At 47.9% G+C, this 17,777-nt stretch overlaps 2 protein-coding genes across 3 annotated transcripts in view; both read right to left on the bottom strand.

Annotated features, from left to right (window-relative positions):
- AGBL4 (AGBL carboxypeptidase 4) overlaps window positions 1-17,777 on the bottom strand; it is a 1,405,329-nt gene that overhangs the window by 206,126 nt on the left and 1,181,426 nt on the right. The window lies entirely within an intron of this gene.
- BEND5 (BEN domain containing 5) overlaps window positions 1-17,777 on the bottom strand; it is a 47,590-nt gene that overhangs the window by 2,007 nt on the left and 27,806 nt on the right. For both annotated transcript variants that reach the window (XM_028163767.2, XM_007164489.2), the window contains exons 4-5: window positions 12,808-12,956; window positions 6,884-7,097 (exon numbers count right to left, since the gene is read on the bottom strand). In XM_028163767.2, the coding sequence (XP_028019568.2) occupies window positions 6,884-7,097; window positions 12,808-12,956 (363 nt within the window). The remainder of the gene's footprint in view (window positions 1-6,883; window positions 7,098-12,807; window positions 12,957-17,777) is intronic.

Raw genomic sequence — 17,777 nt, forward strand, 5'->3', positions numbered from 1 at the left:
AGGTTCTACCTCTGCTGACGCCACCTGCATTTCCCACCCCACTCCAGGCTATCCCACAAATCAGTCTTTGCTCAGTCATCTCCTCCCAGATTACCGATTACCCTGGTCTCATCCTTCACCTGCCTAAACCCCACCCATTCTTCCAGATTCAACCTGCTTGGAACCTACCAGGTTGAGTCGGGAGACCCCATTCTGCCTATACCCTCAGTGCTTCCATACTCGCCTGGGTTTTTCTCTATCAAAGCCCTGATCACAATCTCATAGAACTGTGACCACACTGTCTCACCTACAGACCCAAACACGGGGTTCCCTCCCCAGCCCAGGGCCAGGGGGAAGCCGACACTCGCAGTGACGTTGCTGGAAGCTCAACCAAACGAGGAAGACACCCCATGCAGAGGACTGTTTCCAAGTTCAGGGGTTCGAATCTGGCTCTAACCCTAGTTGCTGTGCCACCTCGAGTGGGAACCTCTCTGGGTCTGTCTTACTCTCTGAAAGCAGGATGTCAAATCCAATCATCTAAGAAGATTCTTCCAGCTCTAGGTCTCTAGTTCTCTGGAAGGTAATAGGGTGGGTAAAGAGGCAAAGGAGAGAGAAGAGGGCAGGGGAGTGGGTGTGATGGTCCTGAGAGGCCCCGGCATGAGCTGGAGAGAAGGCAGGAAGAGCAAGGTACAGATGGAGGAAGGTTTTCTGAGGCGCCCACAGAATCCCAATCATTCTCGTTTCCTGAGGGTAAGAGCACTGAACGGTCCCTGAGCTTGATTAAAAGGCTTTCGTTAGACTCCAGATATTAATCACCTGCAGCTGCCAGGAATGTCTCCCTCTGCAAGGGAGCATTTGAGATTACTGCTTAATTAACAAGGTTTATAACAGCGCTAATGGGTCCTATTAAAAAAGTTATAAAAATTAACCAGAACTCAACGCTGTGGCTCATTTGAAAACTCAGACACTCTGCAAAAGGTCATTTGACCTTAATAAGGTTTAACTGTCATTCTGGAGCTTGTCATTAAAAGCGAGACTCTCCTCCAGCCCTCCTGCTGTCATCCTTCTAAAGCAGTGTCAGCGTTCACCACGTCCCTCTGCTACACGGTAAGGAGTGCCTTTAAAACCAAAGACAGAAGATCCTCACCAATCCTGTGAGCACCAAGGCTTTTGTCATTTTGATATGGCAAATGCGAGTAAATGTGGTAAAATCATACAAGATAAATACAAACAATCTCAATCCAGCAGACAGCTTGCATGGGATGAACCAGTCAAACGCAATCTGGAAGAGCTCAAATAATTAGCCTAAAAATGGGGAGTGTATGGTGGGATGGGAGACAGACTTCAAACCTGCCTAGCTGTAGTAAAGAAAAAACAAGTCAACACTGTATTTTGGTAAGACAAGAAAGCCCTGGAGACAATGGGAAGCCTGAAAGCCCAGTTCAGCTCAGCTCTGATCTAATGCGTTGTATGACCTTGGGCAAGTCGATTTCCTTCTCACTCACTGGCATGGCAAGTAGTTATGGGCTCTAAAGGGTTGCTTGACCCGGCACCTGGGAGGCAAAGATACAGCAAGAAGAGAACAGAGGTAGGCACGGGGTGCTCTGGGACATACAACAGAAGGATCCCCCCACCCTGAGAGGTCAGGGAAGGCTTCCTGAAGGACGGTTCTCCTAAGCACACCTGGGTGGTGAGTAGCAGCTAGCCTGGCAGAGCAGCATGCGTGTCGGGTGGGCAGTCTGATCTATGTTCCAGGTGCCAGGAATAGCATTTACAAATTCCCTAACGTGAGAGGGGACAAGGCTTGTTGGAATAGAGCAGTCCATTATGCTAAGAACTTAGTGAACAAGGGGAATATTGCTGAAAAATAAGCTGGAGCTAGAGCCAGGGGCCAGATTATGAAGGCGCTTTTACGACACGTTAAGAAGCTTACCCTTTAATAATGGGCACCAGGGACTGGCTGTGACGGGGTGGTGGTAACAGGATCATACTGGGTTTCTGAAAGATCACTCTGGTTACAGATGGAGAGAGGAGTCTGGCAGTGCTGGAGTCAGGCAGGGGAGAAGTGAGGTGGCCTGGACTACGTGAGGTGCGATGGGTATGGAGAGAAGTGGACGGTTTAAAACGTATTTGGGGGCAGAACAGATGGAGAGCGGGCACGTGGAAGAGTCAGGAATGAGGCCTCTCTGGGTCCCTGGCAGGTGGTGTCATTTATCAAGACAGGGAACACAGAGGGGCAGAGGCTTTGGGGAGAAGGCAAAGGAGAGAGCAGTGAGTGGTGCAGATGTGCTAGTGTGACGTGGGCATCCGGGAGGAGAGGACCAGTGGGCACCTGGATGTATGGATCAGGAACGTGGAAGTGTGAACTGAGGTCAAATACACATTTGGGAATCAGTCACCGATTCAACAAGTATGTACTGAACACTGACTATATGCTGGCCCTGAGCAAGATGCTCATAAAGCTGATGTTCTAATGGAGGTGGGGAAAAAGACAATCATCAAGCAAAGAAACAAGTAAATAAGAAATGCTCTGCAGAGACTTTAGGGAAGGTGATGTGATAGAGCGCAATGGAAAGGCTACTTCGTCAGCCCGGGCCGTCGGGGAAGGCCTCTCCGAATGACAAGGAGGCAGGATGTGCAGACCAGAGGAAGGGCACTGCTGGCAGTGGGAACAGGAAGGGGCTGGGAGAAGGCCTCAGTGGTCAGAGCACAGTGGAAACGGGAAGTGTGGTGTGAGATGAGGCCGGGGGAGTCACCAGAGGCCAGATCACCAGGCAGCAGCCAAGATGAGGAGTGTGGATTTCAACCCAGGGCCGTGAGCACGCCGAGGGCAATGGCGACAATGGGGAGTGAGAGCAGCGGAGGGCAGCTTTGCAGAGTGAGAGAGAAGAGGGCTGGAGACAGAGGCGAGGGCAGGGGGAGGGGAGCCCGCAGGGGGAATGAGAAGCCACAGGCAGGAGGAGACCTGAGCCTGCAGGAGGGTTTCTCAGTAAAGGAGGCGGGATCAGGTCAAACGGCTGGGGAGGAGGTGGAGCCATGCCCTGGATGAGCAAAAGGAGGAGCCACGGGGAAGCCTGGCAAGGACAGAGTAAGTAGAGGGCTGGGAGCCGATGCCAGATGGCAGGGGCATTACCGGTGCACATGGGCACTGAATGCAGACAACTCTTTCAGGAAACCTGGATGTGAAAAGGAACAGAGAGACATGGCAGCAGCTGGGTGATGGAAGTGACGTCTAGGGAGTGTTTTGTTTGCTTCTGTAAGAAATGAGTGATCAAAGTATATTTAAATGGTGCTGGGAAGGACCCAGTTGAGTGGGAGGAACAAGGTGCTTAGGAAGGTAGGTGGGCTGCAATCCAGTTGGAGGGAATGGCCAGTCCCAAATAAGAGAAGGAAACAAGAGGCAGAAGAACTGGGGGATCCAGTGAAGTTTGTAGATAGGGTGGTTCGAAGCTGTGGGATTTCTTTTTCTTTGCTCTGTGAAGGAAGAGACATGGTCATCGTTTGAAAAAGAGAGAGGTGTGGCCTATCATGTTCAGGAAGAGTAGAGAAGGTTTAAAAAGGGCTTAGAAAATGGAGGAGTGGATCAGTGAGGGAAACTTGGAGGGTCTGCCCTATGGGTCTGAAGACAGTGAGCCTGTAATAGCCCCAAGCCACACAGCTATTTTCTTCCAGATTGTTCCTTAGTATTGGGGGCCAGATTAGCTGCAAATGACATCATCTGAATGGGGTCCAAAGAACACACAAATGTCTACAGGTCCACTGGGCAGCCAGGACAAGGACTGAATCCTGCCTTTACACATGGACACACCAAGCATCTACCCGGTACGGGCACTGCGCTGGGCCTGGGGAAACAAAAATAAACAGAATAGAACCAGGGTGAGCTCAAAGTTAAACCAAAGCAGAGTTGGGGCTCAACCCCAGGCTTTCGATACCTGGTTCCAATTTCTACTCTCCATCACCCTGCACTGGGAGCAGACAGGAGGGGGCTTGCAAGCTGCAAAGCACTGAACAATCGTGAGCTTCAATGATGTGACCATCATGAGGTCATGTCGGCTCCACGGGGGCAGCTCACTTGTCAACAAAGAATGGAAACTTCTTTTCACACCTCAAACGTAACTATTCCAAGCTATAATCCAAGCAACCCTCTTAACTGTCTTAAGAGGTGAGCGTTCAGCTGAAGACACTGCGACATGGAAGGAAAGTAGTTCACAAGAAACAGTGTGAAGAGTCAGTCAGGGGATCAGCTTGCAGGTCTCAGTGTGGCATTTGTTCAGCCCTCGGTGACTGAGCTCCTACTGTGTGCCAGGACCTGTGCGAGAGGCAAGGAGGACGTGGAGGTGAGTCCGACACAGTCAGACCAGTGCCTGAGGCAGACGCACAGTAGATGATTTTATACCACGGTGTGACAACGGTAGGGCAGCCGGTCACTGGAAGGCACCTGGGACCTGCTGAGTCACAGCCCAACAAGTGTAACAGAATTAGAGGTCAGCCACGTCTCAGGTAGGCAGGGCTGTGTCCCCAGGAAGGACGCTTTCTCAGGGCGACCTCCCAAATTAGGCTCCACCTTTTCAGACAGTGGGCAGACTAAAGGTTACCTCTGCTTGTCTAAAAATAAGTGTCTGCCTAAATCAGGTAATCATGAATCGGCCAGCAACGGGGGCAGCTGTGCTACGGAACAAGCCCCAGACCAGAGTCAGCGGGGGTGGGTTTAAATCCAGGCTCTGAAACCCTGTAGCTGTGACTTCTGGCTGGTCACCTAATCTCTCTGTGTCCTTACACCTCAACCTCCAAAATACATGCTAAACCTGGCCACTTTTCTCCGTTTCCACCGTCAACCTGGCCACTTTTCTCCGTTTCCACCGTCAACCTGGCCACTTTTCTCCGTTTCCACCGTCAACCTGGCCACTTTTCTCCGTTTCCACCGTCAACCTGGCCACTTTTCTCCGTTTCCACCGTCAACCTGGCCACTTTTCTCCGTTTCCACCGTCAACCTGGCCACTTTTCTCCGTTTCCACCGTCAACCTGGCCACTTTTCTCTGTTTCCACCCTAAACCTGGCCACTTTTCTCCGTTTCCACCGTAAACCTGGCCACTTTTCTCCGTTTCCACCGTAAACCTGGCCACTTTTCTCCGTTTCCACTGTAAACCTGGCCACTTTTCTCCGTTTCCACTGCTCTAACCTCAGTCCGTGGCACCATCATCCCTCCCCGAGGCCACTGCATCAGCCCCCTAACTGACCTCCCATCTGGTCACTCCCACTGAAGACCTCCCTTACCTTTCTCCTGCAAGTAGAGTAAATCCAAGCCGCTTACTGTGGCCTTCATGGCCCTAAAAGACCGCCTCTCGCCCACCGGCCTGATCTCAGTGTCCCCTCGCTCATGACTCTGCAGCGCCCCGGGGCTGCTTCATCCCTTGAGCATGCAGGCCTTTGAACCCGCTCTTTTCTGCCTGCTTCACCACCCCGCAGACCTGCACAGGGCTGACCTCTACATCCAGTTCCCAGCTTGAATGCACCGCTTTAGGCAGGTCTTCTCCATGCCCCCCAGGCAACACAGCTACTGTATCACTCGATGAGGCTTCACGGCCTTTCATCAGTACCTGAAATGATCTGATTTGTTCCTGGACATACCTGCTGTCTGCCCCAGAACCTGGCACATGGCCTGTTCAAAATGTACATGCTGACTGAGTCTTACTTTCTTCATCAAAACATGGCAGTTGGACACTTAGAGACTAGTGGTTAGGAGCACAGTTTCTGGAGCCAGCCCTCCTGGCTCGGACTCCTGGCTCTACCCCTAAAGCTGTGCGATCTGGGCAAGTTACTTAACATCTCTGTGTCCAGTTTCTGCAACTAAAACAGGGATAATATTGGCAGCCAACAGAAGGAGTGTTATGTGTTATGAAGATTAAATGAGTTAATATATGTCAAAGAATTTTTAACACAGAATCATAAAAAAAACAGAACCTGAAACGTAGTAAGCGCTCAGAATAATTAGCAATTACTATATTCTCTCTGCTCCCATGTACTTTCCTGCCTGTGTCTATAATCTGTATTATCTGTACCGCAACTAGCTGCTCTTGTGTTCGCCTTCCCCATGTGACTGTGAGCACCCTGCAGATGGAGACTGTGTCGTACCCCCCTTTGTGTCCTCCATACCGAGTAGAGAGCCTGGCAAAGAATAAAAGCTTCGTGAATGGATGGAGAGTGGGTGGGAGAGATAGAGGAAAGAAAGAAGGAAGAGGGAAGAGAGGGGAGGAAGGAAGAAAGGAAGGCAGGAGGGAAGGAAAATCAGAGTCCTGGCCAGTGGCCTATCTTTACAAACGACTCCCTGTCTCTCTGCCTTCCCTCCAACCCCTCCCAAATCCCAGAAAAGCTGAATCCAGTGACCCTCAGCTGGTCTTCACCTCACTAAGTGCTCCAGGCATGATGCTAGGACCCCCCAGAACTGGTCCCCTAGCCTCCACCTTCAGGCTCTCTACACAGCAGCGCTCCTTTCCCAACCCGACGCCTTTCTTCCAGATGCTTCTGCCTCCCGAGTACCTCTCTTTACACATCTGCGTCTCCATGTCTGATGGATCCTTCAAGGCCCAATCCAGTGACCCCCCCCCTTCCCAGGAACCCTTCCCTGATTTTCTGGCTAGGGGTTTCCTCCCCTCCTGAGAACCCCGCTCTGTCCCTCTCGCATGCTAGCTCCTTGAACTGTGCTTGTGTCCACAGCTCATTTGCCCTGTTAAATGTGAGCTCTTCGGGGACCAGGTCCATATCTGCTCCTGTGTCCCCGTGCCCAGCCCGGGGCCTGGCACGGGGAAGCTTCAGCGGGTGTCTGTTGAACGGAAATGTGCCCGATACGTTCCTGACAGAGCAAAGGGCGGTGTCTCAGCCACTGCGTTTCCAGGGCGGGACCCACCTCTGACGATGCTTAGTTTGTGAGGCGAGAGGGGCGGCTTAGGGACAGCATCTTTCTTTTTTTTTGTGGCAACTCCTGTGACGCTTCTGTTCTTCAGAACATCTGTCCCCCAAATCATGACTGCCAGGTTCTTTGTGTACTTGGAATCTCCTTGGGTTACTTGTAGCTGGTGCCATCTCTCCTCATCAACCCAAATCCCGCTTCCCAGATGGACCTGAAAGGGACAAGAACACAAGCAAGCACCTGCTCAGTCGGGCAGGATGGTAGCTGGAAATTTTTCTTGTCCTTTAAGACACTGCTGCACAACTGCAAGGGACTTGTTCCAGAAATACTAATTACCTTTCTTTAAGGGAAATGATCGTTTACTGAATACCTGTAACGTGCCAGGCCTCATTCCACTGCTTTATATCCACTATCTCAAAATCTCCACAGCAACCCTGGAAGGAAGGCATTGGGACACTCTTTTCATTTCAGGTGGAAAAACCAGGTTGAGAAAGGTACAGCTGCTTGCTGAAAGTCACTCAACTCCGAACTTGCAGAGTGGATTTATTTCATCTGGGCGGGGCCTCGTTGTCAGGATGGTTTAAAGCTTCCTAGGTAATCCCTAGGTGTGACAACCACAGCAGGTGGAGTGAGGAGGGAAACCGTCCAGGCTCTGCCGCTAACGGAGTGTGTCTGTGCAAGCCCTTTCTGTCTCTGGCTTCAGTTTCCCATGAACTGAACTGGGAGAGTTGGATTTCAGCTGAATTCCTTCTGGCTGAGAACACCTATGATTTTAACAAATTAAGCACCACCACTGTGTCTCTGCTCTGATTCTGACGGCACACAGAACAAAACACAATCTTATGCTCTCTATAAGGGAAGCACTCAGAAAGTTTCAGTGCAGAGTCATTAAATGCAGAAGTCCCAGAATGATCTAGCAATGAGGTTTGAGAAGTTTTTTTTTTTTCCTTTCTGGCTCTTTTAACAACTTGAAGACCATTTGCTAACATTAATCATTAAAAAAATTAAATTTTGACTTTGACATTGCTATTTATGCTGTGTTTCTGCTGAGTCTACGGAGGGTGGAAATGGCCTCTGTGGGGACGGAGGAGAGGAAGCCACTGATGAGTTAAACTTTCTGAGGGGAATGGAAAGTCCCTGCCAAGGTCCCTGTCTTCAGAAAGACTGTAGGTCATCGACCTCGCACGGTCAGGAGGCGTCTCAGGAGAGTCTGGTCTGACAGACGGCACGCACACCCAGACTGATGGCAGACCAGCAGGACCCATAGTTCAGAGATGTTTGGAGATCTTTCTACCGAAGGTTGGCTTGGAAAGCAAGGTGGGCACGCACAGATGGGCAGACAGGTCAGCCAGTGACACTAACACAGCCCACCCACGAATGTCAGCAAGTAACCAATCTACCTGCCATATCTAACTTCACTTCCTTTTGCTCAAAAGATCATTCAGACCTCTGCAGGCACGATATCAGATAACCAGATCCACCTGGCCTTCCTGTGTCACAAAATTTGGTGCTGCAAATCTGTTCATACGACTCAGGAAGATAAGTAACCCTGGAGTGAGATGTGCTGCCTGGGGCTGGCTGGGCAACACAGACCCAAGGTCAAGTCTGGCCTTTTCTCTGCAGTCTGAACTGCAGGTGGGCAGTCTGTGTGCCGGATCAGGCATACTGGGGACAAGTTCCCTGCTGCTCCCTGCTGGACCCCAAGTCACCTCTCTGGGTGACTCTCTGGGGCTACCCACGCAAGCTTCCTGAGATAGGGGAAAACAAGGGATGTGAGTTACGTTAAATGCAGAATCAGAAAGCCTGGAGATGGAGGACAACTTCAGTTTTCCAAAGATCTCTGCTCTTTTCTATCCTGAGCCTTGCTTTCCTATAACCTTTTAATTTACTGTTCTTAAAAGAGAGATGGCAGTTATCTTAGCCAATGTTCTACAAGAGACAGGGGACACTAATATTTTTTCAGTACCTATAGTGAACTAGGTATGGTACTCTCAATTTAGTTAATCCTCATAATGACCTTAAGAGATGGAAATAGGTAGAAATAATTATTCCTACTTTACAGACAGGAACAGAGATTCAGAAGGACTCATTAGTTTTCCTAAGACATACTATCAGTACGTTCTGGAATCAAATCCTATGACCCTGCAGCCCATGCTCTCCCGGCCTTCCTGCTGCCACCAGTGTCACAGTGGTGCTCATGGGGGTGGAAACAAAGCAGATCAGTATTCAGATGGCTTTCCTCTTGAGTCTTCCTCTCTACCTGCCCGGCCACTGCCCTGGCCAGCGGCCACTGCAGTCAGGGAAACCTGGAGAAAAGCCACGGGCTGGCCTTCCTGCCTCCAGCCCCTGCCCGCTCCAACCCACGCTGTAAACACTGCCAGATTAATTACCTAAAACATAGCTTTCCTTCTTTGACTAGATGACTTCCGCAGTCTTTCAACTCTGTGTTTTTATGTTAACCCTCTGGAATCTTGAATGGCTCCCTGTTTCCTGTTACCTCAAATCCAACCTCCTCAGGCGGCGTTAAAGGTCCTCTAGAATCCTGTTTCCATTCAACCTGCTAATTGTACTATGTTCATCACTCAATGATGCCCCCAAACTCACTCATTTCCTCCTACTTCCAGTGTGTGGTAGGTAACAGAAAGAGGATGGGCTCTGGAGTCTCCAGCCCTGTGTGAATCCTGGCCCTTCCACCCACAAGCTGGGTGTCTTGGGTTAGTCACTTGACCTCTCTGAACCTTACTTTTCTCAGCTGTACCAGAGGCAGATCACCACCTAATTCATAGAGCTGTTTTGAGGATTCAGTGAGATAACATGAGTCAAACGTCAGGAGGACAGCACACAACCAGAAACTGTTACTTCCTTTGCCTTCTTTCCCCCATCCACGTCTCTGCTCATGCCTCTCCCCCCACCCAGGGATGAATGCCTTCCCTTATGTCTTCTTAAGCCTGCTAATCTTTCAAGCCCCAGTCCCCAGTGCAGGAAAACCTCCTTCACTCCTCCAGGGCTAAGTTCTACCCCTTCTGAATTTCTAGCCTACTAAGAGGCTTCACTACCTGATTCAGCCCCACGTCTCCGTGGGGAGAGGTCAAGGCTTTGCCTCTTTTGCCTCCTACAAAGTGATCAGGACTAGTCTGAACACAAAGCAGTAAGAAACTGATGCGCATATTTAATATGTCTCAGTGTCACTGGCTTTCAGTTCTGATGAGCTGCTGTTCCTTGGAGAAGAAAATATTTTCTGACATGCATTCGAATACAAGGCCAATTTTACAGCACAGAGAGAAGTGGCCCTGGGTAAGACCAATCACAGGTATATGTTGGGGCATTTGGGACAAGGGCTCCTGAGGTCAACAAAGCTCAGGGTCATCTGGAGCAATGTCCCATTTTCAGGGATGCAGAACAGACTGGAAAGAGCACTGACCTGGAAGCCAGGTGATCCGGCTTCTAGCTCCTGCCTGCCTGCCTCTGATCTGTTGTAGAACTAGAGACAAGCCCCTTCTCTGGATGTATTTCCCCATCTATCCCATGTATAAATTAGACTATTTAAACTTTAATGGTCTTTGCAGCTTTATGATTCAACGAGTTTTTGAAATAAAATATCTTAAGGCAAAGAAAAGCAATGCACTTTAGCAAAATCAGAAAGTAGCTTTCATGGCAAGCCCTATTCACATAAAGCCCCATTTGACCAAAATGTTAGCCTTATGCTTTCAAGGGAGGTTATTAAAAGTATGGCATCTAGTAGGATGGGATTTGATCAAAAAAATGTCCTTGTGAAATGTTTTGTAGGACAAAACCAGTTTCTTGCTAGGAAATGGATCCCATTCCCATGCTCTAGGCAGCACAGAGATTCAGGCAGAAAGAAGGAAGGGTCAGAAATGACTGCAGAGCCAAGAACAATGATGGCTGCTTCTGGGATGTGGGGACTGCTGTTCTAGGAAGCTGCCATCCGTTTCCAGTAAGTCTGCTTCCTTCCTCTCCCTTAATAAATTTCTCTGATTGCCAATTAGCTGCAAACCGAAGCCAGGTTAGTTTTATAGCAAAGTGTTGGCAATAATCGATGAAAAAGGAAATCTGGCACTTTAAAGATTTGTTGTGCAACTCGAGAGTGAAAAAATTAAATGACCTTTGAGAGACCCATTTTCCTGGAGGAAAAACGATCCTTTGCAAAAGAGACCCTCCTAATGCTCAGAAACTGTCCGTCGGTCTTCAAAGCAAGAGAGAAACAGGTTTCTCTTAGAAGCTACTTTAAGAAAAAGTCTGTAGTCATTCCACAACGTGATCATGACTAAAAAGAAGTCAACAAAGACAGAATAGTCTTTTCTTTATCTTCAGTTGGGAAAGGTTCACCAAACTTAGACACACGGTTTGAGTCATTGTTAATGACTATTGAGAGCATCAATCTGATCCCACCTGGCACAGACAAGAGACGCTGAGGCCCAGAGAAGGGAAACCCCACTCAGAGTCACACAGGTAGGACAAAGATAGAGCTAAGCTTAAACTCAGGCTCCGGGCTGCCTACTTCCACTCTGTCATGCCACCTCTCACCTGCAAAGCAGACTCTTAAAGCTTGCTGGCTGCAGCAAGGCAAGGCAGAATGGGCCTATGGTTTGGCCCTCTGGAGGGGAGGAAGTGCTCCTTGGAGATGAGGGCAGCATATCCAAGAGAGCCCGAAAGACTAACAAGTTTCATTTCCTTAGCTTTGGCTATTTGCTTTGGCTCAGTCTGGCCAGCTGCAGGGATATATCTGGACAAACCCAAATAAAACAACCTTTTCTTTCTCATCAACCCACTGGGGAACAATACTGGATAAACAGAGACCTTTTGAAGCATAAGGCAAGAAAAACAGACAGACACAGATGAGTCTCTGGGGAGAAGGAGAGGTGATGTCTGTAATGTATGCCATGGTAGCAGAGAATATTACAGTAAAACTGCATCTGACTAGTGCCTAGACAAAGGGATCCAATATATTTCCTCCAAGACGAATTCATTTGGATGTTGGAAGAATATTAGAAGTCTTCTCCCTGCCCTGCTACTATATCATCATGTGACTTTAAGACTTCCAAAGGCTATTCCATTACTTTTCACCCCTGTACTAATATAACTACTAATATTGCTTATGTTTTCTTTCATAACATTTTTTCAAGAGTCTTACAAAAAAATCTGAGGAGTTATATGTGGTCCTAGGACTGTGGGCTAACCACGCTGAATGTACGACTTGAAAGCAGCTTAGGGGTAAGGGGCATGTCCCATTCACCTCTGTATCCCTGACATTTTATTTATTTATTTATTAAAGATTTTTTTTTTTTTTTGACGTGGACCATTTTCAAAGTCTTTACTGAATTTGTTACAATTTTGCTTCTGTTTTATGTTTTGGTTCTTTGGTCACGAGGCATGTGGGATCTTAGCTCCCCAACCAGGGACTGAACCCGTACCCACTGGAAGGCGAAGTCTTAACCACTGGACCGCCAGGGAAGTCCCATGTATCCCTGCCATTTAGGGCGGGGCTTAGAACACATAGGTACTTTGTAAACAGTGAATGGATAAATATTGAGTCGTATCCATATCTGTAAATCAGATATTTCTAGATCACCTTATAAATGTTATGCATCTGGTTTCATTGAATTATCATTTTAAAATACATTCTCACTAATAAGCTATTTTTAAATGTCAGGTTAGTTTTACAGTTGCTTTGGCCCAATATTTAGCAAAAAAAAAAGAAAAAAAGGAAAAGGAAGAGAAAAAGAAGAAGTCCTAGTAAAGCTCCACTAGTTATAACACTTGGATTCTGGAAGCAGTCACTCAGGGCTAGGCCAGGAGGCCAACTGGTCAAGCTGTGTCTCGGGAAGCTCCCACCATACTCTCCATCTTCACACTGACTAACCAACACTTGCAGGGAATGGATAGTGAGCTTGAAACACTACCTTGCCATTGTCTAGGATATACTTGTCCATGACAGGTGCAGGAGCGGGGTAATAGGACGACGTATTTGCTTCCTCACTGAAAGTGCTCCGTAACTCCGGCTCGGGCTCGAGACATTCTGACTTTACTTTTTCCAAGTCAATGGCGGGACCTAGGCAGTTAAGAAAAGAGATCTGTCTAGAACTCCAAGGAAAAGAAAAGGCAAATATTTTAACTAGGCATCTATCAGCACATAGCGGCACACAAAAAATATGTTGGCTTATTTTTGTCCATTGGACTACACTTAAACCCAAGCTTGAAAATAATATGAGGTATGACTGTCACAGGGGAAAAGGTAGAAAACTGGAAGACAAGAATGGACGAGAAGCTAGTTAAGCATGAATGAGAAGCAGTCTTCTAGGGTGTCACTGTCTGAATGAAAACACAGGGGACTCAACTTCCTGCAGAGGAAAGAGGTCCCGTTAAGACTGGGGTGGAGACCGGGTGGCAATGACTCCAGTATGCAAATTGTGTATTTGCCAAAACCCCATCTCTGCAGCCTATGTGAAGTAGGCCACAGCAGAAGATAGGAAAGCAGGGGGAGAAATGCAAAGGCCTCCCCCTCCCAAGACCTAGTATCTAGGCAGGAGCATTTCAACCAAGAAATTAAAATACAATACAGATTAAGCCCCTGATTGCCTGAACCAGCAGCTATCCTGAGTTTTATTTTAATGCAATGAACACAAATTATGTACGGTTTAAACTGGGAAAGGCAGCTGGATAAATGGTGGTGGTTTCTAAGGGGGATATTTCCTTCTCCATTAGCTTTTAAAAATGATGGACTATTTTTCAAATCACCTATTGTGTCTTGATTACCAAAGGGCATAGAAACAGGATGAAAATGAGTAAATAAGGCCAAATGACTAGATTAACTTTTGCAGAAGAGCAACTCCAAAGGCCAACGGAGTGTTTAGCATCCTGGAAATTCTCCCTATGCAAATACTTCAGGGTTTAATGGGATCAGAAGTTCAGCTACTGCCAAAGCCAGTCCCCAGGTCTGTGCATATAACTTAAGTAACCAATGGGTTTCAGGGTCCAACCTTCCCTTATCCTTACCATGTGGGCCACTTGGGACAGAGCTCTTTGTGTACTAAAGCCCTCACCAACAATCTGGCTGCAATTCTATGTTCAATTGCCACGCCCTTGCTTTGGCTGGTGGTCGGGAAGGTATCGGTGATTTTGTTACAAAAATTCCTCAGGACAGGGCTTCCCAGAACAAGAATATCACTCCTGAGTTGCTGGCAGCTGTCATCTGCAAGACAGATCTCTGCAGTCTCCAATATTTAAGTTTGAACACACAAAGCTGAATGCAGCATAGTTGGGGAGCAGCACAGCTTTGACAAAAAAGGAGGGCTCATCTTGGGAGTGCATCTCCCAATTCTGCGTGACCTACTCAAGAGCTGGGCCTAAGGCTTATTCTTCTTTGTCCCCAGCACCTGGAATGAGGAGGTGCTCTCTGAATGTTTGTTAAATGAATAAAAGAATTACAAGAATGAATTAATAATTCTAAAGTTTCAGAAGCAGATGCCAAACTGTATCTTCTCTCTGTGTAAGATCTCGGTTGTATTTCTGAGATAGAAGCAAACTCAAGTGGAGCATTTGATCTTTTCTTAGATCAGGGAAGAAGTAATTACTTCAGTTTCCCCAAAAGGGCCTGGCCAAGTTGGCATCTGAGGTCTCTTCCTGCTCTGACATTCAGCAACATGAAAAAGGAATGGGCTGAGAGGGGGTGGTCCATGCAGCCACTGGAGCACAGGTAAATCTTTGGCAAGATAGCCTCCCTCCTCTGGAGCCTCCTTTTCCTTCTATGAGAGGAAGGTGTTGGAGAAGAGATCGAATCCAACTCAGCTCTGACTTTCAGTCTAGTTCTCTCCCATCCACCTCCACAACGGCTGCTAAAGAGATCTACTCACGACCAGGTCCTTCCTGGCTTAGGCTCCTATTACCCTCAAAATTAAGGTGCACACCATAGATAGCCTCCTGAAGGCCCAGAATCACCAGCCTCCTCTCTACCTCTGGCGCTCAATTCCTGCTCTTCCCTGACACTGCTCACATCCCCCAGATGCTGTGTCGTCCCAAGCCTCTGAGCCTTTGGACGTGCTATTGTTTTGGCCTTGAACGCCACCTCATCTGCCTGCCAAGCCCCTGGTCAGACTGCAGAACAGAGCTTAGATGTCTCCTTCGTGAGGCCTTGCTCTGATCACTACCAAGTAGGGGGTCTCTAAACTGTAAATACTTCCAGCAAGTTGTACTTGCAAACATCGACCAATCTGTCATCCACATCAAACTGTTAAGCTCTTCAAGGGCAAGGTTTTACTCTCTTGGCAATCCTGGCATCTAGCCTGGCACGTTGCAGGCTCTCAGTAAATTCTTCATAACATGAGAGGGGAGAGAAAGTTGTGGGTAAGAAGGAGACTTCAGTGGGCTGGAGCAGAGATTCTGAAATAAAGCCCTGCTGCTGAGTGGAGGTGCTTGGGGGCGGTGGTCGGGGTGGGTGGGAGGGAAGCTGTTCCCAAATATCTGAAACCTGTTTGCAGCCGTGAAAGTAGAAGCTAGGGCTGTACAACAGAAACTGGAAACATCTAGCCAAGGGAACGGACAGTTCAGATGGCTACAGGGGGGCACGTGAGGGGCGTCAGAAGGAGCAAGGGCTGAGAGCAGAAGGTCACCTCTCTGGCTGCACTCTCGCTGGTCCCCTCTTCCTAGGCTCCGTTCCAAAGTGGCCTAACCAGGTCCTCTGGACGCTCCCCTCCCCCGATGATAATCAGATGCACTCATTTGTTTCTATGCCTGCCCCCCACTAGACCGTGAGGCCTGAGGGCAGGCAGAGACTGCGTCCTTTTATGTCAGAGACCAGGGCTCCACACCATGCCTGGTTCCAATTCAACCCTCCACAGGCAATTTTACACATCAGTAATTACTTAACCCTTCTGACTCTGCTGCCTCATCTGAAAGGAGGGATGACAACAGCGACTTGGCCAGACTGAAGATTAAACGAGTTGTTACGTATGAAATGATTAATCCAGACTCGGGCACGAAGCAGGTGCTCAGTAAACAGTGGCTCTCCCCCACTGCCCCTCCCCCGCACGAGGGTCATACTGGGGGCTCAGTTAGTCACCGCTAGTCCCTGGGAGCCAGGGCGCTGCTGGTCTTCTTTTGCCTCAAGTGCCCAGCCCAGAGCACGTGCCTGCGCTCCGCAGCACACCCGCGCTATGCCCCCCTGTGCTGGTCTCCTCAGGGACCAACGGAGTTTTGTCAAATACTGAGGCTATCGTACTGGGATCTTCTGGCTCTCAAGAAACACTATTTCCTAACGTACCCGATCAGCACTGTTTAAAATACCTGGTGGCTGCCAGGGATTTTTTTTTTTTTTTAACAACTTTATTGGAGTATAATTGCTTTACAATGGTGTGTTAGTTTCTGCTGCATAACAAAGTGAATCAGCTATACGTATACATATACCCCCATATCCCCTCCCTCTCGCGTCTCCCTCCCACCCTCCCTATCCCACCCCTCTGCACCGCCCTCCTCAACTGCCTCCTCTGGCATCGTATACAGAAGGTACCTGGTGCCTCAGCAAGGAGGAGAGACCAACCAAAGGCTCATCTTGGAAGGAGGGTGTCAGGAGACCTGGGTGTGGATCCAAGTTGCGTGACCTGAGACACGCCACCTCACCTCTCTGAGCCTCAGCTTTCCTACCTGCAAAATGGGGACTTGCCAATAGCCACCTGATAATGCCTCTGGAGAGACTGGCACTGAGGCAGGCATAGAACAGAGGCTCTGACACAGGCTCAGAAAATGGCAGATGAATGAAGGAATGAATCAATCAGTAAAGCAGGGTGTTCAGTATTACAGAATCAGAGAGAAAAGGAACAAAAAGCATGTGGTTTCTTTGGGGAGAGGAGGGAGGGCCTCTAGTGCTTTTAATTTAAAAAGGAGAAAAAACACTTCATTGCAAATTTTAGTAGGCTCCACTATGATGTTGGCAATTTACATCTCATTACGAGAAACGCTTCAGATTGCTGTTTTGCTTTTAAAAATTTCTGAGGCATTGTTCTCCTTCAAACATACGTGACCAAATTAGCCACAATAATAAGCACTTGCGCTAAGAGACGGCATGGCACGATCTGGTGCAGATATTTTAAGTAACAAAGGAACTTTTTTCACTTGTGGGAAGAGTAGGAATCAAAAAAAAAAAAAAAAAAAGCCTTTTGATCCACTTCAGGTTTATTTTGGAGAAAATATACCTTCCATGGAGAGAAACCTCTCAGCTGGGTAAAGAAAGCTTTTGAGAGAGTATAAAAGATAGTGCTTGTCTTTTCATTCAGTCATTCATGAGCCCATTCATCACACAATCCCTGACTGCAGACCAAGATGGAGTCCTGGAAGAGGCACTGGGGACCCGGAGACAAATACAGCACGTCCCAATTCTGGACAAGTTGAGAATGTTAACACGTAAAACTCTTATTACACAGCATACAAATAGCTGTGAGTTGATGGACAAATACCGGGTTTAGTGCTAGAAAACCTGGTGTAAATCCTGGTTCTATTATTGCCTTTACTTTTTTAAGCCCCAGAGGCCTCTCCCATGAAATGGGAATCGTGGCACACAGTAAGGGGCTTGGTAAATGTTTGCTGGCACAACAAATAAATGAAATTATACCAGTCTCTGTTCTTGCCTTCCTTCAACTGGACTAACGCTATTCTTCCTGAAAACCTGTCTGAAAAGTTAATGCTTATGTTACTTCCAGGAGGCTTAAAAATCACCTATATCTTCAAAATGTATGTTTGGACACTAAATACCGTTTCTGATTTCGGCTGAAACAAAAAAGGCTAATAATATTAGATTTTTTTCTGAAAAAGTATTAAAGCCTTCCATTCATTTCTGCAAGTAAATAGGAAGTTTCTCTGCTATAGGTGTAATTCTAGTTTC

This window comes from Balaenoptera acutorostrata, chromosome 1, assembly GCF_949987535.1.
Source record: "Balaenoptera acutorostrata chromosome 1, mBalAcu1.1, whole genome shotgun sequence".
NCBI lineage: Eukaryota > Metazoa > Chordata > Mammalia > Artiodactyla > Balaenopteridae > Balaenoptera > Balaenoptera acutorostrata.